General features: G+C 39.7%; 2 protein-coding genes across 2 annotated transcripts; one reads left to right on the plus strand and one right to left on the minus strand.

The window, feature by feature from the left end:
• Positions 1 to 11,962: 11,962 nt before the first annotated feature.
• LOC145502489 (uncharacterized) lies at positions 11,963 to 15,804 on the minus strand. Its single transcript, XM_081481807.1, has 2 exons — positions 13,679 to 15,804; positions 11,963 to 12,502 (listed from the first exon to the last, which is right to left on the minus strand). Exons 1-2 carry the CDS (start codon positions 13,893 to 13,895, stop codon positions 12,042 to 12,044), a joined length of 678 nt encoding a protein of 225 aa, XP_081337933.1. The 5' UTR covers positions 13,896 to 15,804; the 3' UTR covers positions 11,963 to 12,041.
• A 1,759-nt stretch (positions 15,805 to 17,563) lies between these two features.
• Positions 17,564 to 21,521, plus strand: LOC145502436 (uncharacterized). The gene is made up of 3 exons (XM_081481766.1): positions 17,564 to 18,486; positions 18,584 to 19,615; positions 20,237 to 21,521. Exons 2-3 carry the CDS (start codon positions 19,384 to 19,386, stop codon positions 20,701 to 20,703), a joined length of 699 nt encoding a protein of 232 aa, XP_081337892.1. The 5' UTR covers positions 17,564 to 18,486; positions 18,584 to 19,383; the 3' UTR covers positions 20,704 to 21,521.
• Positions 21,522 to 25,090: the final 3,569 nt, after the last annotated feature.

A 25,090-nucleotide genomic window follows, 5' to 3' on the forward strand; every position in this document is an offset into this window, starting at 1 on the left:
ACATTTTTTTTAGAAAACACTAGAAATAATTCATGTGATATCCAACAAAATAATCTTTTTTTTTTTTTTTTTTTTTTACTTTTTAGGGAATGTTTCCATGAGTGTGTTGTTCCTCTAGGAATGTTATCCCCGACAACAAAATAGGCGTGAAAAAAATATAAACAGACCTGCTATTTCGGATAAGCTTGTCGAGAACATCTTCATAGTATTTCATTGGTCCTCCAGGTGCCGTATGTGCAATAAGCATCTGTCATACAAGACGAGAAATACAATTATGGCTCGCCATAAAATACTTATTGCCCTCGAAGAAACCAAAACAAAGGAGGCATTTATTGTACTCCATGCGTATAAAGAGGTGATGAAATATTGGTAGTATGCGAATCGATCCCGATTTGAAGAGACCAGGCCCACCCGGTGGTCGCGGTTGATATTTCTAGAAAGCTTGTAAGGAGATTTTGAGCTAAGGCTCTTCATATGGTCTACATAATTTTTGTGCGATCAAGTAATTTCGCATGGAAGTGGCAGAGACACTAGAACGAATTTAAAACGATTTCAGTGATCCTCAAGATGGTTTTTGGGATTAAAACAACTCAAACGGTATTGTAAGTAGATAGGAAAGTATTTTTTTTGAGCTGAATTGAGAATTTTAGCTAAACGATCGTACGCGTCGCTTTGCACGTGTTTGCGTGTTAGGACATGCATATTGCTCAAACACAACTAAGTACCCTTCGGATAGCCGGTTTTACGCTTGGAATCTTTGTTATTGGGATCGCTTATTTGTATTGAGTAATCTTACGTTGCGTAGAGCTCAAAAGCTTCGTTTTGCAGCGTCTTCGTTGGGGATGTGTAACTTGACTATAGTGTGCATATATGGGAGGTTGTCATGGTGACTCTAACGCGATACTTCTGTTTACGTCTCGAAAATAATCGTGAACCAGTATTGTGGTGCACGACAGCACCACAATACTCCATTAAGAAAATACATTTATAGTATATGCTTGAAGTCGACTGGAGACGCTTACCTCCTCCACTACAGCAGGGGGTAGACAATATTTCCTTTTCTCACTATCTACGATGACATTCTTGGCAACTCCAATCTCCTCCAACAGTGATGGCCTCCTCTTCCCAGCAAACGTATCCTTAATTGTACGGCATTTCTCCTTGGACTTCGCCAGGCTTTCTTTGTAATCCCATGTGGGTACTATCACTGCGCGAGCTGCTTGGAGCTCATCAGCGAAAGACATTCGCCGTTCACCAGACGCTGATTCAAGAGCAGAACCACAATTTTTAATCACGCGACGCCGCTCTGAGGCCTTCTTCTCAAATTGCTTGTTCTTTGCATGACCATCAATAACTGATTTGGCTATTACCAAGCTGTCAGCGAGCGAGTGTCTTTTCTGGAAACTTTGGCGTTTAATGATTTTTCGTCTTTCCACGTTCCGAGAATCTCTGAGCCAGTCATCAAAGAGAACCTGGATTGTGGATCTTTCATAGCTCTGGGCTGCCTGTGGCACTCCTCTGTAACTGTCCTGACCATTAACAGCAAGTGTATTATTCGCGGTAGAGACCGCTGACGGTTTGACAACTGTTAAAAGCAGGGGAAGAGAACAGTTAATGCTCATCCACTGAACCTCAAACCTGTTAAAATGAGGTTACTATCAAGAGAACCAGGGCTAGTAACATAATTTTATTACTAGAATGCTAAACCTCATGATCCTAGAACCAGAATTCTGAGTGATATTGTTACGATAAAGTGAAAAATACAAGAGCCTTGAGACTGCAAAAAGCCAAACATAAATTACCTAAGTATATAAATGCTGCTGACATTCAAATATCGCCCCTCAACTAAAACTATTTTTTGTTAGTTTCCAGAGAAACTGTCTTGTTGCGTCGTTGAGCAAGTTTTAAGTCACCATTTTCTCTCCCAGATCCCGCTCGTCGTCCGCGTGCCTTTTTCGATCGTCCGCACTGACCAAGAGCCTGCAACAGGCCAAAATTACACAATTTGAAACTGTATTCACTAGTACCTGGAGCATTATAAGGTGTCGATGAACGTTCCTGCAGTGGCTGTGGGGAAGGGTGATAGGGTGTAGATTCAAATTCTGTGTGGTGACTTTCATCAACTCTGATGCTTAGTTCCTCATCATCATTCCATCCAGAATCCACATTTTCCTTGTTCATTCGTCTGTACTTTTCCTTGTAATACTTCCTTATAGGCCTGCATTGAAAACAACAGTTTGCAGCAAGTTTTCAGTGGACATTCATACAGGGGCTATCATGCGTTATCACGATCACGTGTCGTCGGGTTAAAATTTGTGTTATCACTTTCAGGGTGTCTCAATAATAATAATAATAATAATAATAATAGCTAAAAACTGGCTATCCCCTAGTGCCCCAGGACCATGGTTTGGTCTCGGCCCTACGGACTCTAAGCAAACATTACGTGAGGACGATAATAATAATAATAATAATAATAATAATATAATAAACTATATTAAAACGATGGTTGAAAAGTCACAGAATGACCCGAAATGTAGAATCTGTAAGCAGAGTAACGAGACCATTAGTCATATTGTAAGTTCGTGCTCGAAACTGGCACAAAAAGAATACAAAAGGAGACATGATAACGTGGCTAGAGCAATCCATTGGGACCTGTCAGGAAAATGTGGGTTTGAACGAAAGGAGAGATGGTATGACCATGTTCCAGACAGTGTGCTTGAAAATGAGGATTACAAACTTCTATGGGACTTCAGTGTGCGAACAGACCATGAAATAGGGGCTAGGAGACCGGATTGGTGATCATTGACAAGAGAGACAAGAGCTGTCAGATTATAGATGTGGCAATTCCAGAGGATAATGGGGTGAGAGAGAAGGAAGATGAAAAAGTTGAAAAGTATCAAGATCTAGCAAGAGAAGTTCGAAAAATGTGGGGTGTGAGGACAAAGGTTATTCCAGTGGTAGTGGGAGCATTGGGATCAATACCACTGAGATTGAATGACAGTCTGAGAGCCATTGAGGTGGGCATTCCTGTTGGACTGATCCAGAGATGTGCATTGTTGGGGTCGGCAAGAATTCTTAGAAAGGTGCTGGAGATGTAGAAAGAAGAGAAAAAGCAAACAAGGGGTGTTTCTTGGCTTCCCTAGGCAACTTGTTGTTGCCCGGAGCCAATGGCGAAACCAGCTTCAATATCATCAATAGCTGTGCGAATCTTTAGTAATAATAATAATAATAATAATAATAATAAAAATAATGACTTTACTGGATAACACAATTACTGGTAAAACCGGTAGTTCTCACTGTGGTCCTTAAAATCTACCCAACAAATACAATTACAAATTCGAATAGGAAAATACAAAGAAAAAATACAATTGAAAATTGTATTTTCTCAATCTCAGTGAATTGACTATCGTCAGAGTTATCAGCATATACATTGTAGAATAACACCTGACAATAATTTGCCAGGTAAAGTATATTTAGGCAATCCTCTTTCGCAACGTTTGAAATGAATTCCTAAAGCAATGAATAAAATATTGAACAGTTAATGATTATGAGTTAGTTTGATCCGTTTTCACAAAGCGTGATTTCGGTTCTTTTAAAGGGTTTCTTTCACCATCCGTTTTTTCGTATCCCGGAGGTTTCTGTCCTTAGTGGTGTAAAACGAGATTCTCAGTTAAATTCTAATTAATAAGAGTGATGCACCTACAGGTTTAATATAATCCTACATCGTTGCAACAGTTATCTAAGATAAAACTGTTCAATAGATACACTGGCATCTTACTGTTCCATCGCTTTCTTTTGGATATTTCCAGAGCAGAACAGTACAAAATGACGTGCTATAAAGACTGTGCTTACCATGCAAACACGCAGAAGGTAATCATCAGCAAAAGGAAAAATAATCCTCCAAAAACAGGTACAGCTATCAAGGCAATGGATATACCACCTCTGTTGTGTTCATTCGTCTCTAATCCCTCGTCTGCACCTAGAAAATCATCAAAACTTCTGCTATCTGCTAATGAAGTACCACTCCAGCGAATATCAGAAACTGGAGGCGAGAATGGTTCTGCGCTTGATTCTGTCTCAGAGTTATCAAACTCGAAATCGTTTGTGTCTCCAGATGCATATCTTTTTCGCTTGAAAGAAGATTTATCTGTTCCCCCTTCAAATGCAATTCCTTGGGTATCAGTAGATTTTGACAGCAACTTTTTCCTACTTAACTTTATCAGCAGGCGTTCTGATGCCAATTTCACGTCGGCATCAGCTTTCTTGATAGACTCTGTAAATGGTATAATGATGACAGTAACAATTACAAGCAAAGGACAGGTAAACTTGTCTTATGAATGACCGAAAAAAAAAAAAAAAGAATTCAAAGGCTGACCAATATGGATGATAAAAAGCTGAACGTGATATTACAAATGTTTAAAAATCCAACCTAAAATTTGGGTGTAAAGATTATATATAGATTGCTTCATGGACAGTGCGCACGTACGGTATTTACGCACGAGATTTCTGATACAAAAACGAGTGCGTAAATACCGTACAAAGCACTTTCCATGCTGTAATTTGTTTATTTTATACTCACTGAGATTTTCACCCTCAACCAGATTTTCACCCTTCATTCGCAGAACAAATGTCAAGTTATGTTTTTATTCCGTCTGAGTGCCAGTACTTTGTCGCTCCTTCAAAAACCTAGTGTAAATATTTTTCGTACAGAATGTTTACCTGGTCATCAGTCAACGCTTCAGCTGCATTTGATTTGTTTCCCTTGCCTTGCTTTTTTTTTTAAGTCGTTTGCTTCGAGCTTCCACACATTTCCTTGCTTGGTAAAACTTTTTGTCGTCGATAGCACTTACGGCATATTTGCCTTCTTTAAAACTTTTCTTGCCTTTTCCTTCTGTTTGAGGAATTCGCTAAGCAAGCTAACCTTAACGTCTCGTTCTGCTGTTCCTAGATGTACTTTTTAATGGGTTTATTGCATGAGCTTTTCATGCGATCGATTCTATGCGAAAATCTCAGTAAGTATGAAATAAAATCCCATTTGATCTTCCCATGTTTGTGAATTACATTGCTCAACCTTTAATATTTCGCCTATTTATTCCCTGCATTCTCCAGCTTCTTGTCACATGGGAAGTCTTAGAATTCCTCCTGTTTCAAGTCTTAGAATTCCCCCTGTTTCAACTATTTATCGGTTTCTGATTCTGGGTTCATGTTTTCAGGTGCACTAGATTTCCCCTCGGTATCAGATTATGATACTTCACCTGTTTCGAATTCAGGGCCCTTACCTTTAGGTTCACCAAAGTCCCAATCAGAGTCTGATCCTGACAGTTCGTCTGTATCTGATTCTGGGTCCATACCTTCAGGTGAGTGGGAGTCCCAATCAGTGTCAGTTCCTGACTGCTTCTCTGTCTGTACTTTCCGTTCGATATCATATTTCTCTGATTCAAGGTCCCTATCTTCAGGTGCTTCAGAGTTCTCGTCAGTGTCAGATCCTGACAGTTTGTCTGTCTCTGACTCAGGGCCCATATCTTCGGGAGCACCAGAGTCAGCTCCCGATCCTGACAGTTCGTCAGTTTCTGATTCAGGGTCCATATCTTCAGGTGCACCAGAGTTCCAGTCGGTGTCCGATACTGACAGTTGGTCATTCTCTCTTTCAGGGTCCATATCTCCAGGTGCCCCAGAGTCCCAGTCGGCGTCCGATGCTGACAGCTCGTTTGTCTCTGATTCAGGGTCCATATCTTCAGGCTCAGAATTCCACTAGAATAGAAGATTTTTGAATTGTTAAACTGTTAAAGGTAAGTAAAGCCTCAGTCAGTTTCCGCCTTTAAAACCACACTATGTGTTGCTGATTAGGTGAAAAAAAAGTATTTCATGCTGAGTTTCACCAGTGCCCAGTCCTCTTGCACGCGACAGCTGCAACCGCAGTTGAGCGGCAGTCAGAGCATATTGTCCAACCGAAACAACACGATAAAAATCTATTTCTTTGTAGATAAGAAAAAAACAAAGAGAATACTAAAGTTTTGTTGCGCAATTTTGAACTTAACTCGAGAATTCTGGGTTTATTTTATTAAAGGAGCAAGATGTTTTGTTCCCTATAACCCAGCATTTTTATACCTGACTATACTGGACAATCGAGTTGGCGGGTGTGGCCTATCCAGTTTTGGCATTATTTTGAAGCTTGTAGCAACAAAATGTCTTTTGAATATATTTCATTTATTACACGTCGTGGTTTTTGCATGACTATACTGACTATACTGGACAATCGAGTTGGCGGGTGTGGCCTATCCAGTTTTGGCATTATTTTGAAGCTTATAGCAACAAAATGTCTTTTGAATATATTTCATTTATTACACGTTATGGTTTTTGCAAACCTCGCCGAGAAAAGTGGCTTGACTTCAGCGCCCTTCTCTTAGTATACATTTTAGGCCAGAACAGTGCAGTTTTTCCCTCCTGCTGTATCTCAGAGGCGTCGCCTCGTTAGCAGGGATGTGCAAGTGCAAGGGTAAATAGACATAAAAAAGACAAACTGATAGTCAACTGGTGAATACAGTGGGCTCTGGCTCAGGAATCGTATGCTAAGGTTTACCAGAACCCAACTCAGTGCCAGATGATGAATGCACTAATGATAGAAGAGTTCTACTCCGTGTCAAATGGAGAATGATGTTTGTGTAACTGGCTTTAAGTACCTTATGTCGACGTTCATCAGATCCCAACTTGAAACCAGCTAATGTTGATTTGTATGAATTCTGCTTTTTGCCTGAATATGGTCCTTTTCTCTGACGCACCTGTTTTACAACCTTCTTAAGGTTCAGGTTAGCTTTGGGTAATATCTCCTGGTTATCAGCTTCAGAAGGTTTGTGAGACATGGTGCCAGCACCTTTAAACTCTGGTGATGCTTTAATCACTTGGTCATCCATATGAGGACTCTGGTTGGTTAATTTCACATTAGTCCCATGTGCGGACACTAGTGATCCATGTGACTGCGCGTGTCTAACTTGAGAAGAACGATGGCCAACATTCTGTAATGCTTCACTAAGAGAAGCTAATAGACCTGGTCTTGATTTCAGAAGATGTACAACTTTCTTAGAAAGATGTTTTTCCAAATTGGTGCTCTTAAGTGGTTTGCTCAAATCAGGTGAAGTGAACATATCTTTGTTTTTAATTCCTTTTTGGGTACCCCTAGACAGGGGATTATAAGATGGTTTGTTCCTAGCATATGAACCAGTTCCAGTAAAATCATCTGTGGTCCCCTCAGTTCTGTGCTTGACAGAGTCTGAAGTTAACCCAGGAGCAATATTTGCCTCCTTGGGATATCTTGATGGTAGAGAATTCCCTGCAGGTAAGACAGAAAAATAAAACTTTCACAAACCACCTGTACAATATTCATACAAGTGTAATGACTGGGGAACGATATAAAGATCTAATCAATTTTCATCTGAGTATGTAGAGTGAGTGACTCACATTTAAATGTTTACATTGCTTAGCTTAGTGTTGGTCTAAATAAAACTCATGGACTTCATCTAGCAATCAACAGCGTTTTTAACTCAGTCACACACACTTTCCATTTTTCATTGGCGGCGTTGTTTTTTGGATGAGATCAGAACTTGGGCATTTGCATTTTTTGTTCTCAGCTAGAGGTATTTGACCAACTTATCTGTCAACACCGAGGAATTTGCTTTTACTTGAAACATATGCTAATGCTTGGGGCTCTATTTGACTGGATTGACTGATGTATAATCGACGCCTAGCATTTTGTTGGCTTACTCGACAAATGCTTTGATACTAGTCAAACCCAAAGTCACACTTAATCTTGAGACGAGACATTATCTATGACGCCCAGAGAAAGGAAACCATGAGAGCGCCACAGTAACTTGTTGGCTGTCAGACTTTATTTCGAACAGTGCCTAAATTGGTGCAACCTGTAAATTCAACCATTTGCGTATATTGAATAAAGTGCTATGTAAAGAAAATTAATATCCATTTTGATTTTGGTCCATTTGGCACACACTTAGGTCATACAAACCACCCAGGTCAACATAGTGCCCAAAATGGCGGACGTTCATGAAGTCATTTCCGTTGTTGTAATCTACTTAAAACGTAAGTATAATCAAAAAAACCAACATTTTTACCTATAACGCATCATATTCTCTCATCCAAAAGACTTGTTTATATTTTCCATTTTCTTTCTTTCTTTTTTTTATTTTTAGCCTTCCTTTTTCCTTTAAAGTTTTATTCGTCGCAAATTTGATTTTAACAGAAATATTTGTTTCTCGGAATTTAAATAAAAAAGTGGACATGAATGGCAGGTTGCAATTGCTCTGTCCTTCAATAATTCTGTCTTAATTTTTCCATCAACTCTTAATAAGTAATAGTAATTGGACCGAGTGGAGTACAATTTAGGGAGTAATCGCGCGAGTGATTTCGAAATCGGACAAGCGCGAGACGCGAGGCCGATTTGAAATTACGAGCACGATTACTCCCTGAATTGTAGTCCACTTAATTCCGGAATTAAAAATGCCTTTAGAGAACTTCTATTGAGTGAAAACGTCTGTAACTCTTTTCAAAAGTTTTGAAAACTGTAGGAAACAGTGCCAAGGAAACCATTAAAGCGCCGTAATTGACGTGCGAATCACGTGGGTATCCAATTACAGGTGTTCAATTACGAAACTCAAATTGGATACCTATACTTGGACACCCACGCGATCGCGCGCCGCTTACGTGACAAACAGCCGCGCGGAGAACCAATCACAATCGAGAATTTTGTTAAAGATACGATTATAATAATAATAATAATAATTATTATTATTATTATTATTATTATTATTATTATAATTCTAACGCGTTTATCTTGGCCATACGCGAGATTCTACTCTCGATAAACTGAAAAGAAATAGCACTGCTAAGCAAAGTTATCGATTTTGATATACTTATTTAAGGCCAAGATAAGCCATATTTTGCTTTGCGAAATCGGGGACAAGTTCCGTGGCTTTAGAATACAGCTACTAAATACATATTAATTTATTTCAACAAAATACATTTTGCTTCGCAGATTGACGCTCTAACCTTTAATAAATAATGTATCCAATTTCTCATTTCCGAGTAAAACTTAAAAACAGTCCGTCATCTTCAAACAACTGGCAGATTCAGTGAAATATCTCGGGAAATGTCCGGAGAGCCGAACGTCAAAACTGGAGAGTTATTGGGTACCTTTAGAATTGAATTAAACGTTTTATGCTAATGATAATTTGAATTCAACTATTACGAAAGCTTGACAAGCTCAGAGTGAACTCAGATTGCATAGCGAAAAGTGTGTATGATCCAATTTCTGTGCCTAGTTATAAGAGGTCAATTCAAGCCAAGAGAAATTTATCTCAAAAAGAAGCAAAAGAACAGTACATCCCTCAAAGCTAAACAACAACAACAACAACAAAAACTGGACAAAACAAGAGGAAAGATGCATTTAAAACTTCAGAGTATTCCAGAAAGCAAACATTTCTTAGCTGCCGCTCGTGCGCGCTTTGCCAATAAACGCACGGTTTTACTTAGTGTAAAAAAGGTGTGCAAAATGGCGCAAAAGCTAATAAAGTATTGTAAAAGACGTAGAGATGTTATTTACCTGGAGCATTGAAGGCAAATGTAAACGCAATCAAAACGATCCAAATCACTCTCATGTCATTTTCGAAGGTAAATCAGCGCTGCAAAAATACTGCGAAAATTTCCGAATGAAAACTGAGCTTTAACGTGACGTAATAAAGGTTAATAGTTAAACCTGACGATTAACTACTGATAATAAGCAATTAATGACGTTCGCGCTAATTGTTTCTGCGCATCCTCACCGGGCACGCAAATTTACACGCCACGTCACGTCATGCATTGATGCGCGTGCTAAGTAATAAAAGAACAATGATAGAGCAGATGGCCATTGCTATGATAGCTTTGCCAACACAGCGGTCAAACGTCTGCGCATGTGCGAGCAATGGAGCAACTAAAACGCGGCTAAAATACTTTCATGACATTGTTCTTTGAGTGGGTCATCGGCATCCTATAAATGACATCCTCGTTATTTATATATTTGTTTTCGTTTTAGCCTGTACAACGAGAGCTAGCAAAAATAAGAGTTAAAAATTGTTCTACCTTCTGCTTGTTGTAGGTCTTTGTTTTCCGCGGTATGTATTTTCCGTGCTCTTTGAATTTTTTGTCCGCCTCGACTTTGCATTTAGTGCACCAGTTTTCCCAGGTTTGTAGTATAGACAAAATTTTCCCACCTGGTCAAAGACCTGGTACAGGCGGTTTGGGATCGGTATTTTGGCCAGCTATGCCCCCATGACGATGGACATGAACATCGTTTGTCGTTTCGATTCATCTCGTTCCTGTGGTTCAGACAAATCCTGGATCCGGATGGAATCCCCACAGTCCTTGCCAAAATTTTTCCAGCTCGTCTGAGCGAAGCTAAATCACTGCAATTGCTTGTTTCTTCTCCCATTTTTCCTTCTTTTACACACCGTTTGTCGCCCGTTTCCGGCGTCGCGTATCGTATAATTAATAAAAACAAATAAAATATACTCCGCCGTCGGCTCGTAGCATCACACGGGTTTTCAAGACATAAACTTTTTTGGTAAAGCTCAAACAACACGGTAAATCAACAGAATCCCGGTAACTTAATGAACTTTGTGTATGAAAAGTCTTAAGTTTTCCTTTTAACTACTTTCTTTACCTTTTACAGACTTCTGTGAACTTTTCAATTTTTTTTTGTAAATTTTGCGTGACACCGGTTGCTTCCCATGTTTTCCTTTAAATTTTTGTGCGGGAAATTGGCGCGCGGCTGCCAAAAAATGTACCCATTTGCGCATGCCCGACGTTTGACCGCTGTGTTAGCTTTGCCTGGATTTAACGATCTTGGACGTTCGGTCACCCCTATTTATCTTTTGATGGATCATTTCCTCTACCGATTTCTACGTTTAGCGAAAAAATGAAGAAAATCTATCGATTAGAAGTTTGAATTTTTTTGCAAAATGCACTATCGAATTCCGTGCTTTTTAGCTCTTTGTTTATCTGTGCGGCGGTTTCAAATGCCTCTTGAAGGGTTAAGTTTTGTGAAAACGTGTGTTGGCAACATTTTAAATTATTTACGCAACAGACCCACTTCTACAAAATATGACTTAGATCGTTTGCCTCCGGTGACTCACCTTCGATATTTTTAATTATAGACCCCTGTAGACCATGTTGAATTACGTGCGCCAAGTTTTCAAAATCAACGTAGTTTTCCACATGCTTTATCCCTGAAACGAGGACGGTGACCACCAATTTGATGCATTTTAAGCATGGGAGACATTGCAGACAAACTCTTTTATTTGGGTTTTGCTATTCAAGACTAATCCAGTGCTATTTTCAAGGGTTGGCTGTTGAACAAAACTTTGTTATTCGGCTTGTTAATTTTATTATTGCTTGATGCGAACAAGTAATAAATAGAATGTGGAAATCAGCTTGCAAAAGTTGATACTAAGCGCGTTACAGTCTGCGCTACACAATGAATGGTTACCATTTGTAGCCAAATTTAGACTAAGTATTGGGTTCAGCAGATACCATCTGATTGTTCTATATATAGAAATTTTGTATTTAACATCGCTACACTTGGATCATTTTAACATGTTTTCTTCTTATGTGGAACTAAAATTATCAGTCGATAAATGTGAGTCCCTTTCAAATATAATCCGGCCATGTTTAAAAAAAGGCATAAATCAAAACCAATATGCACACTGGAAAATAAACTCACCGAAAAGCTTATTTTGAATAACTACGATTATATAAGCATAGGACTTGTTATCGGAATATTGATCAATAAGATAAATGATGAGTAAACACCCTGGATGTCAGTATTTCAATGTAAGTTTATTGACTTTTTGAAGTTTGTTTTTGTTTTTGTTTTTCTTTTTTTAACTCAAAAACGAATCGCTCGAACTTTAAACAATTAAACCAGCACCATCCCCTTAAAATCATATTAAACCGGGTTAAAAACACAGACTTCAAAAAAGACGGATCATACAAGTTTACATGAAACGAGCAAACACGTCGCAGCAAGATGTTCCATCGTTGTCGCTTTCACTGCTATTCACTAAATCTTCACCATACCACAAGCGTAGCACTTGTCCTGAGGTAACGGTCAGGGGACTGGAGAACACAGACAGAACGAGCTCAGGAGACAGTGAATTATATCCAGGAATCTTGGACCACTTAGTGCCATGCGTGATGAATTGATTCGGAGGCAAAAGAACGCCATTAATAGAAGTTGTTATGGCAACATTGACATGATCACTCAAGCTGCTATGTGCACCACAACCCCAGTAAGACCAATGGTAGACTTTGTTCTTGTCGCACGTGACGTAACCATGCAGATGAACAAGTTTAACTGCCAACAAGCGGCCACCTGCTGGAACAGAGAACTTGCCAAACTGGTCGCCTTTCGCGCCAAAACACACCGGGGCTGTGTCAGTAAGCTTGATCCAGGGGTCTATAAAACAGTTACTCAATGTGTTACGGACTTAGACATGAATTCCTTCACGAAATTTTAATTTTCAATTGGGCCTGTTTTCAAAACTTGGTTCAATGAAAATTTTATTCACAATGCACTTCACGATGCTCCAGTCTGATGGGCCACAGACTGGAGCATCGTGCTATTTTTATTTGTAACTTACTCAATAACAATTTCTGCCATGCGGTACCAATCTCATTTAATAGCAATTTTCACAGTTATAATACCAGGTCTATAGAAACAACATCTGCAAATATACAGCCAATAGAACCTGGCGTCACTGGTCTTCAATTAACTTCTGTTCAGAAATATGGAATAGATTAGACATTTCATTAAGGGATGCAGAGTGGCTGACTTCATTTAAACGTGGCTTGTCTAAAGCCGTTTTATGATCGTTTTTTATTGGTTTTCTTCTAACTTTTGTGTATGTATTCTTAGATTTTTTTAATTCATATCGTTTTTTTATATTTTATATTTCTCAATTTGTTGTTATATTTATCTAGGTAATGTTTTTGAGGACCCTTCTGTAAACCACTCTACTGTGATGTTGATATCCCCATTAAAGATTACTACTACTACCGTGGCTACGACGATGACAACGACGGCTAAGTGTCCCAATATAATAAAAATTGTTTATAAATGACAATTTAAAATATTCAGTTGAGCGAGAAATTAAACTGAAAAGCAATTAAAATCACGAAATAAGGAATTGTCAAAGAAAATCACGACGGCTTGTTTTTTTTATTATTATTATTATTATTATTATTATTATTATTATTTTTTATTACTTCTTTTCTTTCTAATCCACGACATACACCGAAATTGTAAAGTATATTTGATACGGAGCAACAAAGTTGATTTCGTCGAGGTTTGATGATTCATATTAACTGCAACGAGTCGTTGTCTCTCAGATTGCCGCCGCCTAAATTAAAAAAATCCGGCTTTTGGACCATTATCTGTTTAGCTTAGTTTGATTCTATTTTTGTTTCAACGCTTTCCCAAGTGTCGCGACTTCCCTGCCAAAGTAACTCTTACGGATATAGCACTATGGATAAAGGATAAATTTGTCCAATTGAATGAATGATAATAATAAAAAAAATTATAAAAACACCAACACAGATCACAAATAAATTAACCAACAAATCGCTCCTTTACCTTTGGCTTCATTCTTGTCCAATCGTTCTTTCAGCATTTCCACTTCTTTCCTCAGCGAAGAGACCTGTGCATCGTCCCCTCCCGAGTTACAAACCTGGTGCATTACAATCTTGCCATCATCCACTGGTACGGGTTTCTTCGTATCGGTCTGAGTGGTTTTCGCAGCAAGCGTGCCGAGGAAACAACTGGCCAGGAGTAAGAGGGAGCTTGACTTCATGTCGAGTGAAAAAAAAGTCGTTTAGTATTCAGGCACTAAAACTCAGCGCACCGCTGTCAACGCTGATAGGGAATGTTTTGTTCACAAACTTTTACGCGACGTTTACCCAAATGTTTGATCGTGTATAAACAGGAACTGTTTATTTTTTGGACGTTTGTGAACTGAACCCGTGACGGTCATGGATCTATTGTAAAACACGTGAAGGTTGGGTGCATGATGGCTTCGTGACGGACCCGTGACGTCCCGAGTTTCCTGTACGGTATTGGGAAGTTTTGCAAAACAAATTCTGAAAACTGTTAAATTTTTTCCGAAATAATATCGTTTAGCTGGAAACTCCATAAGTTGAAGGAGCATAATCAAATGCAAAGGAAATTTCCGGTAACAAAATTCTTGGAGCTTCACCAGTTTGTCTTTCTTTTCAAAATTCTGAAAATTGCATTTCCATTGGCACCTGGAATTTCAATACGACAGTAAAACCAGAAAATTTTTGGACGAAAGGAGAGTGCTAGAAGATTAGCACAGGAAGACTGGAGAATTCGCAATGCAAACATATGAAGTTTAAGCATTTAAACTGTGGTTAATGAGCTCCAAAGTCTTCATCATAGTTGTCATCTAAGGTTGTCACCAATTGTGTTACCTTCCCCCTATTAGCCATTGTGCAATAGCCTTAGGTCAATATCCAAAGTAACGCAATCGTTTTACCATATGGGAAATCATACGACAAAGCTCCCAGTGATTTTCCACCATGCTCTCATGTGATTTCAGTGTGCTATACCCCTCCCAACTCCTTCAATCCCCAGCTAGTAAAATCCCATTGTTTTCCGACCCTGTCCCAATTGTGAGCTAGTATTCCAGCTAGGCCGTTTTCTGCTTTCCCCTCCCTCCCTCCCTGTATTGGTAGCGGGCACGCAAGCGGCAAAAACTGGAAGTATCGCCTTACGCAGAGAGTTTTGTCTGCGGGTAGCGATGGCGTGAGTTCCTGTCATATAAAGTGTTTGTCGGTTGTCATCTCTCTTCCTCTGAGACATCTGAAATGTGTTGTTATCAGATCTGTGTCCAACCTATTTACCGCGTAAGGCCTTGTGGTTAAAAATAGGATTGCCATGGCGCCAATGAAAGCTTTCGCGCTCTTCACTCGCGTTATCAACGACGATGCATGTATTGTACTTGGCACCAGGCAAATACTGGTAAGTCCTAAGTAGCATGCAGTATTTTTAGAGAAAGCCACGGTCATTTCTTCAAGTCTTCAAGTCAGTCTTGTTGAGTTTCCCCTATGAATTTAGAACTGAAGAAGATCTGAAGAAAATCACTTCGGCTGGCCGATGGAGACAGTTATGACGGTAAGGCCTACTTTGAATAAATACTTCGACATTGCAGCTTCGTCACTTGGTTTGCTGGCCGTCTTTGTTTCGCCAACAGCTAGAAAAGAACCCACCGTCGCGCGCAAAATTGTGCATTTGCACTTTGAAAATTATGCGATGACGTTTGCAAATGCCTTGTCCAGTGAACACGCCAACACAGGTGGATAACAAAAAGGTCAACGATTATGGATCGTAATGGCATTGCCAGCAAGTGGAACGAGAGATCGCGTTTGCTCCGAGGTCTTGCCAAATCTGCAAGCTAGGTAGCTTAATGTTTTGTTCATCAGAACTGGTGGCTGACCCAACTCAAACAGTTTGATGTAACGCGAGAAAAATAATCAGACGGCTTAATGTTTTGTTCATCAGAAGTGGTCCACTTCATACAGTTCGATGTAACATAGCCTGAATTGTCATGTAATTATAACGCGGCGTTACCGGTAATCATTTGCTAACGGATCAGGCATGCTCCAATAGCGAGCAACTGGATCTAGGGAAAAGTTTTCAAGTTACCGTATTTACTCGAATAAGCGCCGCGGCGCTTATTTATTTTTTCGTGTCTCCGGTGCGGCGCTTATTTAAAAGGCTCATACCACAAAGACAAAACTACTTCATGAGTGTTTTTCATGGCTAAAGGCTTGAAGCTCACCTAACTTTTGACTTTCATAAAAGCCTCATGAATACTTTTCTGCAGTTAGGATATTAATTCAATTTTTAACAATGTAACAATGTGTATAGAGGGCCACAAGTTCATTAGTTTTTTAACTATTAAGTGCTACCCTCTTTAAATAAAGTTTGATTGATTGATTGATTGCAGACTTAGCCCTTCGTTTATACATATGAAGTCGCCTTTTCTCCAATCCTTTCGCAATTCTGTTGCTTCAATGTTTCGTCGGGCATGTTTTAAAAACACCAAATCATCCACTTTGAACTGTTTTGAGTCTTAATGGTACCGTCCATCTCGTGTGTAGATAAAGTAGTACTTAGAAATGAATTTATCATCATTATCGTCCGTCACACAAGAAGCCCAAACGAATAAAGAAACTATTGTTTTTGCGTGAAACAAGAACACCCGTCGATTACATTTTGATAACGTTGGCCCTTGTATGTCTTGTAGTTCCCTCTTGTCATATTTATTCTACTTCATCTAGTGTCCTTCAGATCTAATGAAATTTATATGACAGTAAAACAGATTACAACACCTTGCCCAGCTCACCTGGGGTTAGGTGTGTTCGCAATGCTAGGAAACTTTCCTAGCATTCCTTTGTGGTACTTCCAGTTTTCGTCGCTTGCGTCCCCGCCTACGGTGAGTTGTAATTACCTTTCGTGAGAAAGTGGCTTTCGCCTGCTGAACCTTATCGGTTTATTCACCGCCACGTTCTATTTCTTATATTGTGTGTAAACCATAGCTGCTTAGTCAATAAAGGTTTTTGGTGGCAGGGAAGTGCAACCTAGGCTGCATCTGACCTATTGTCCTCCAAAAAGGGCATCCCTCTTCTGGTCCATCCTATGTTACCCCCTAACATACGTTCCCCTAGAGACGCTGTTACTCTAAGGGAGAAGGCTCTGTCTTCCTTGCCACCCATGTTTTGACACTACAATCACTATTTTTGTTTCTGTTTCTTGCATCTACCCAGCAGAGGGGTGGAGGGGGAGGCAGAGAGTTGCAGTGTTGTTACCCATATAAATTTCCTTCTAGTGTGGCCAAGGAGCCAAATTATCCTCGCTGGTACTGTTACATCTGCCCCTCGCCCTGTGTGGGCGTGGGTTTAATATATTAAGTTGCACAGCAGCAGGGTCTCATTAATGAACCTGTTGATAAAAATTGACAGTTGATAAATTCAGATTACATATCGTATTGTTCGACGTAATTCGAAAAGCCCGGTTCTTGTAGTAGCAGGCTTTCTCTACCTTTGTTTCTCGCGCTTTTTCTATAGCTATTCATTCCCCGTTTACGCTTGCAACGCAGGCTAGATGCGTTCTTATTATGTGTTTGTCCGTAGGCGGAAATTTATGCGATACTGGATAGAGCACAATCCACACTTAAAATCTTCATTTAAAAGCTCAAATTAAAGGCACTCCGCTGATCCTACAAAAATACAAAGGATAAGTTTCTCACTCTCCAAAACCAAAGATGACAAAGATGGCGAACTGCAACCATTCATAAACCACCCAAGAGCCTAATTTACTATAGTTTCCAGTGCATTTCGCTTCCACAGAGGGATAAATATATAAATATCTATTATTATTATTATTGTTATTATTATTATTATTATTATTATTATTAAATCGTGGGCGACATAAGTGGGAAACTAGTTATCCAAATAAATTAGCTATGACTTACGACGTCATCGCTTAAACGTCATCGCTTAAAAATCATATTGTTTTTCGATGAGCTAGTCCAGTGTAACGATTTGAACACTCTACTTACGGAATTCGAATTTATTACCTCCTGCCAACGGGCCACCCTGCTGGACCCAAGTGACGGCCCAAAACCCCATCAAAACGCACAAGGGGCAACAAGAGCCAGCTCTGAGTGCCGTCAGTGGTTTACTTCTCGGGGTAAACATCCCGGGTTGGTTCTTCATCGGTGGATATTCACTTATCTTGTCGTTAACTATGAACTTGCTGAACCATGTGTCCTAACTGAGGACTGTAATGGCATTTTCCATACCCAAGGACACAACACAAAAGCTCGGTCCCAGCGGCTGAATATAGATAAGTATTCTGAATATACGGTCTGAGTTGCCCTCGTCAGTGAGTGCTGTGTATTCGCAGGAGGGCTCCTTAACGTACTCAAAATTCCAGGGGAGCAATTATCGCCAAAACTTAGCCATACTTCATGAGGTTTCCCCTTTTCTTTACATTTAAGAAAATGCTGTTCCATTCATCACTGAAAGTTTTTCAGGAAATTCAAGCCGGAATGCCTGGTCGGATGAAAAGAGTTCACAAGAGCTCAACAAGAGCCAGCTCAGAGTGCGGTCAGCGGTTTACTTCTCGAGGTAAACATAAATCGTAAACATGGCGGTTGGTTCTTCATCGGATGTTCACTTATCTTGTCGTGAAAAAAACATCGCTGTTCTTTAGCGAGGAAAAAGGAAAAAAACCGACCTCATTACCTTCTATACACTAAATCGAGCTGTAGTTTGGGTGTCAGCGATGGCTAGTTCACGTGGAATTATCGAGCGAAGTTCGAGCACTCATCAAGCTATCGAAAGCGTCGTAAGCAACTTGTGAGTTAAACTCGTGCATTCAAAACTGACTTTGTTTCCTTTATTTGAAATATAATGCATGTCCAATGATTTCGTCGTTTGTTTCTGATCATTTTAGACATCTCTGTGGGACAAGAAAAAACGATGCTTCGTGATTACGGATCTTTGAAAATGGAGGAAAAACATGGAGACCATCGAAATACGGCAAGTTCACAAGACCATAAATATTTCACCAAGGAGATAGCGCAAGGTTTCTTGCCGTAGTGACATTTTCTAGTTTATCTTCTTTTAGGCTGTGTTGGTTTGACGGGAATAGGATGCCCTATTTTTTTTTTTTTTTTTTTTTCAAAATTACAGTTTGAATTTGATCCATTTTGCGTGTCTCATCGAGCTGAACGATATGGGTGTCGTTTAATTCTCGTTAAATGCCTGGTTCGAGCTCACTGTATATAAAAGTTGGTTTGGCACATTATGAAGACATATACTTATAAATAACAGTGGTGTTTGTTTTGTGCAGAGATTTTTTGTTCTTGCTTATTTGATTTTAATCTAGGTGTTGACAATGGCCATCACGGGTCTCCACTCGGGTGAACCGAAAATTCCCTATTTAAAACACGAAAAATTTAACAGATCTTATCGGACGGATTGTGGTTTTAGTATAAGTACATGAATGTCTCACAACACACAAGAAATGCCGGACCATTCTTACAGAGACTGCCTCTTAAATTAAAGAAAAAAATAAATAAACAGTTCAACAGAGCTTACATTTCTTGTTTATACACGATCTAAAATCCAGGGTCAACATTGCGTAAAACTTAATTACCAACATAACAGTCAAATCATCACTGAGAGTCACCCAAAGGTGTGTTGTGTTTTACTGCCTTCCTTAATACCAAACGACGACCTTATTTTGTCGAGATGAAGTCAAGCTTTTTCTTACTCCTGGCCAGTTGTTTCCTCGGCAGAGTTGCTGCGAAAACCACTCAGACCGATACATACAAACAGGTCGATGATGGCAAGATTGTACTGCACCAGATATTTCACCCGTCGGGAACAGTCAATTGCAAAGAGGAAATCTCTTCGCTGAGGAAAGAAGTGGAAATGCTGAGAAAAGATCTGACCCATCTATTGGACAAGAATGAAACCCAAGGTAAAGGAGCGATTTGTTAGTTAATTTATACCTGATCTTTTCTGGTGTTTTCATAATTGTTTTTATTTATTCAATTGAATAAATTTATCCATTTATGCATAATGCTATCTGTAAGAGTTGCTTTGCTGGGGAAGTCGGGACAGTTGGGAAAGCGTTGAAGCTACAATAGAATAAAGTTCAGCAAACAGATGCGACTTTATACTTGGTTTAACTGAATCAGCCACAATTGTTCAGGCGCGCGGCGATCTGAAAGTCATGGCTAATTACAGTGCTGAATCATCAAAACTCGACAGAACCATTGCGTTGCTCCCTTAAGATTTCGGTGTATAACGAGGATTAGGGAAAACTAAAAGAAAACCAGGAATTTATTATTTTCTTTGACAACTTCTAATTTCGTGTATTGAATTTTTTCAGTTGCTTTTGTCGATGATCGAAATAATGATTATCATTTACAAACAATATTTATTATAATAGGACACGTCAGCAACTGTATCTTTCACAGTTCAGTGCCTTGTGAATTAAATTTTAATTTAATCAAAATTTGAAAATTAAATAGACCCAATTGACAATTAAAGTTTTGTGAAGGAATGTAACACACTGAATGACTAATCTGTTTTTCAGACCCCTGGATCAAGCTTAACACAGCCCCGGTGTGTTTTGGTGCGAAAGGCAACCAGTTTGGCAAGTTCTCTGTTCCATCCGGTGGCCGCTTGCTGGCAATTAAACTTGTTCATATGTACGGTTACGTCAGGTGCACCACGGGCAACGTCCAATATTGGTCTTACTGGGGCTGCGGTACTGTACATGGAGGCGTGGGAGATCAAGTCAGTGTTGTGGTAACAACCTCTACTAATGGAGTTCTTTTGCCTGCGAGTCAGTTCATCACGGATAGTACACATAAGTGGTTTAGGATTCCCGGATATAATTCGCTGTCTCCTGAGCTCGTTCTGTCTGTGTTCTCCAGTCCCCCGACTGTTACCTCAGGACAAGTGCTACGCTTGTGGTATGGTGAAGATTTAGCGAGTGATGTCGGTGATCGTGACAACGGTGGAACATCTTGTTGTGACGTGTTTGCTCGCCTCATGTGAAACTAGATGATCCGCCTCCTTTTCAGCCTGGCTTTGAAACCCGTTTTAACATATGATATTAAGGGAATGGTGCTGGGTTAATTTTTTGTAGGTTCCTGTGATTTGTTTTTAATTTGAAAAACAAACTTCAGAAACTCAATAAACTTGCATTGAAATGCCGTGAACATCCGGTGTGTTAGTATCTTAGTTATCTTGTTCATTAAAATCTACTACCTTCTACACATGTTCTAAATTTGGCTCCAAAGGGTAATCATTCTTCAGGGGCGGGTCCAGGATTTTTCCAGGGGAGGAGGGAGGGAGGTTGGGGTTGCAGAATCAATGGGGGGAAGTTCCCAAAATGTTGCATTTTAAGAATTGGAAACTAATTGAAAACCGTTTCGTCAGAAATACTAGCGATGCCATAAACTTAGAAATTACAATGAGGTATCTGTTCAGAGAGTTTGCCCTTATTTCTGCGTAATAATCAAAATCTTTTTCATTGTTTTCTACGTTTTCCCTTCTCCAAAAGGGGTTGGCTTGCCAACTGATCCACCCTCCCTAAATCCGCCCCTGATATTTCATGGTTTGGTGCAGACTGTGATGTGGACAGTGTCAACTTTTGAATGCAGCTTTTTACACTCTATTCATTGCTAGTTCACTTCAAACTATAAAAAGTTAACCAGGAGCAACAAAGTTTTGTTCAACAGTCAACCCTTCAAAATAACAAAATAACATTGGCTTTTGGTCTTGAATTGCAAAGCCCAAATTTCTCTGTTTCTTATGCTCAAATTGGGATTTCCTTCAGCTTTCTTTGGTTGAATCTGCCGAAATTATCACAGTACAACGAATCAAACCAGATAAAAATTTTGAAATTTGCGTTTATTGAGTCTCGGTTAAAAAAACAATGTGGTCTTATTATTATTTTTTTTCGAAAAAACAAAGAATTATAATTTCACTGCAAAATTGCTTGGATTTTTACGGAAAATCTGGAGGAAATCTGAAGGAAGGTTTTAAGTTTTACACCGCAACAAATGCGTAATCAAAATAAGAATTTGCTATGGTCAACCTAGACACAGTGCGAGGTGTAGTGGCTAGGATTATTGCCAGTTTCGACGGAAACTATACTCCATGCCCCCTTACCATTTCCCCGGGTTTTTTCCGACATTCTTACAGACTCCGTTATAATACTGGTCGTAGAGAAGTGAACACAATGACCCGCACTTCAGTATCTTGGTTATCGGCTATCAAAGGCAAAAGACACCCCACCGCTCCCTCCCATGTGAAAAGTCAGTCTCCCCAGTTTGTTGTTTTGGCTTTCTCTGCCCGGTTTTCAGGACAAAAATATCTTCGATACATCCTTATTTTCGTTAAAATAATCATTTATTTATAGAACACTTTTTCCATAGGACTGGAATGTGTTTATCATTTCTTTTTTCGTTTTTTTTTTTTTAGCACTGTACATATTTACATTATGTGGACAAACATTTATTACAAAAAAAGAAAAGACTTGGTAAAAAGTTCAAAAACTCTTCGTTCAGAAATATTCTTGTCCACTGAACAATTACAACTGTCTTCACACATCAAGCCAGAGAGGCATTTAGCAAGAAAATCTGGAAAAAAAGAAAACATCGGACATTAAATAAACTTGATTAACTAATTAGGGGTGCTTACCATTTACAAAAACCATCCGGTTGGAAATTTCAGGCATAAAGATTAAACAATTGCGTGCGACGTTGCGGGAGAAGGAATCGCTATAAAGTATATCCACATCAGTTAGAGAGACTTAAAAGAGCAGAAAAATAGCATCACCTCAAATCACAGCCCATATTTTCTGAAGCTTCCCGAACGGAATGGCGCGAACCATTTGATTTTCCAACTGGAATTTCCGGTTTTCCCATGTAAATGGTAAGTACCCTAGGTCTTTTGCGAGTTCGCTCGTGACTTGTGTGACGTGACTCAAAAACTATGGGTCACGCAGTCACGCAAACTAAACTGAGTAGGGGACCCACAACTACCAGCGCCTAGCTCTAAATTCCGTTGTTTGAAGCCACCGAGGGAACTGGAAGAGAAAATATTGACATTCCCTCTGTTCTCTGTCCCCCTAAAGGGACGGCTAGTCTATCGCAGGTGACCTCCAGCACTGATCAGGTGTCCCTAGGAGTTCAAGAGTACCCCATTTTGTGTGGAGAACAGCACCGTGAGAGGTAAGCGTCTTGCTCAAGAATCCAACACCATGCTCGATTTAGAATCAAAGAAGCAAAATATTCATCACGAATAGAAATTAGATTATACCTGCCGTTTGACACGCCTCAGTCAAAATTTGCTGCTGAAAAAGTCGAAGGACGCTCTGCAGCTGGGCTAGCGAAAGAACTCTCTGAGTCTGAGTGGGATTCTTTGTTGGAAGAAGATTTTGATTTGAAGGAGAACAGCTTACTGTTGAAAAAAAACGCATCGGATATACAGCATAAATTAAACAAGGAACTGTTAGAACTACATGTTGTCAAGTAGCGTGGATTTCCGAGCTCCTTTTTTTTTATTGTTTTTTTCTTTTTCGTTTTTGAAAGACGCTTAATAGCTGCTTAATGTTTGGGTATATTGCACCTAAAGAGGCTTTGCTTATGCTTTTTTGTTTGTTTGTTTGTTTGCTTGTTTGTTTGTTTTTGCATTAGGTTGTTTAGTTTAATTGTCAACCCATTAAGAAAGGTCAACAGTTGGTATTTAAAAACTCACGTCAGTTTTGCTTTCTTTGTTTGACGCTTAACTACTTTAGCTCTATATTTTATCGACAACGGAGTTTGATAACATCTTTGCTGTAAAAGACAGGTATTCTGATGAAACAAGGGAATAGGTACTTACCTGGGTAGTTTAAAAAACTTCCCCCGTCGAGCTCTCTTGATGTGCTTTTCACAGTAATAGCAGAGACATCCACCTTCTGGATCAACAGGAATGCGAGGCAAATTATAAATATCTCGAATGGCCTGCAAGCCTTGCAACACGTCACGTGGCTTGATCCCTCGCGCTTTCTTCATCTTAATATCCTTCTGAAGTTCCTGTTTTCAAAAGTGTAAAAAAAAGAAAAAAATGTCAGTTGTTGTCGCTGTTAACGAATAACATTTATACCCATGCCCCCACCACACACCCCGCCAACCCCCACCCCGCTGCTACATAACTGTTTCAATCGCCTGCGACGGAACAAGGAACACTGAGGCTAGCAAGGGAAACAACTTGCACATTTTCCCCTAGTTTCTATCACGCCATATCAGACTTGTGTGGTCTTTCCATAAGCGAACAAATATTTTAGCTTGACTGCACTGCCACGTGCGAAAATACGAACCTTGTTTCCAAAAGGCCTGTTATGCTACCGAAAGCGTAGATACTTTTAATTATTACCTTCCATGTTTTGTAATCCTTGTGGTTCAACACTCGTATCTTTGCGGAGTTGCTAGTTGAAGCACCCCTATCCAAAGACGTCATCGATTCGTCTTCCCGTCGTACCTCTCGCTTGGCCTTAGGACCCGCGGCATCTCTTGGATGAGCGCGGCCTAGTAAAATTATGTCCTTTGCAAAAGCGATTTCTTGAGCAAGGGTTTGCTTGGGTCGGCCTGGGTACTTAAGTGTGCGCTTGATCAGGTGGCGGCACATGGATGATCGTTTGTCGCGTTCTCTGTCCACATTCTCGTTCATAATCATTGACTGTAGAAGGAAAAAACAACATATAGATCTTACTGCGTTGAGCACCCTCAGTCTTCAGAAAAATCCCCACCCTCTTTCTTTCGACAAAGCAATGAAATGTAAAGTAGATAATAAAGTAATGAGAATGAGAGCAATCCATTTACAGATTTGTCATTAATTTGGCTAGCTCCGCGAGAGAGCCTGATATGAATCAAATCATGTGCTTTGATTGGCTCTCCGAACAAGCAAACAATGAACCGTGTTGTACGGTCGGGACTGCTCGTTCTGTCTCGCTAGAAATGGTCTGCCCATGCATAAAACTTGGCTAGTCAAGATGACTGAAAATGGTCTGGTTGTTGCTGTTTTTTTAAGTGTCTTTAGGAACCTTGACCGCGTCTCTGTCCTTACATACGCAAAAGAAGAAATTACTCTTGTGTTCAAGACCTCACTATAGGTCAAAAACCGATATATCGTTTTTATCAATCAGGTGTCGCGACACCACCTAATCGTTTCCCACTAAAAGTTTTACGTCTTCATCAACCCAGCCTTGAAAGACTCTAAAAAAGAAAATGTATGTCTGCCTTTCCATTCGTAACCCTCAATGACAATTTCATACTCTACACTTGTATGTCGCGTACCTTTGCGCGCAAAATGCTCTCAGCCAATGAGTGCTTTGTTTCCTTGGTTTGGTGTTTGATCACAAGCCTCTTTACTTTGTTTTTGTCCACAAGGTTTT

Source organism: Orbicella franksi, chromosome 11, assembly GCF_964199315.1.
Source record: "Orbicella franksi chromosome 11, jaOrbFran1.1, whole genome shotgun sequence".
Classification (NCBI taxonomy): domain Eukaryota; kingdom Metazoa; phylum Cnidaria; class Anthozoa; order Scleractinia; family Merulinidae; genus Orbicella; species Orbicella franksi.

Bases quoted from the DNA above. Each gene is read 5' to 3' on its own strand.
- LOC145502489 (XM_081481807.1), bottom strand. From the start codon at position 13,895: ATGAAGTCAAGCTCCCTCTTACTCCTGGCCAGTTGTTTCCTCGGCACG. The intron at 12,503-13,678 runs GTAAAGGAGCGA...ACTGTTTTATAG, and splicing joins GGACAAGAATGAAGCCAAAG to ACCCCTGGATCAAGCTTACT.
- LOC145502436 (XM_081481766.1), top strand. From the start codon at position 19,384: ATGAAGTCAAGCTTTTTCTTACTCCTGGCCAGTTGTTTCCTCGGCAGA. The intron at 19,616-20,236 runs GTAAAGGAGCGA...TCTGTTTTTCAG, and splicing joins GGACAAGAATGAAACCCAAG to ACCCCTGGATCAAGCTTAAC.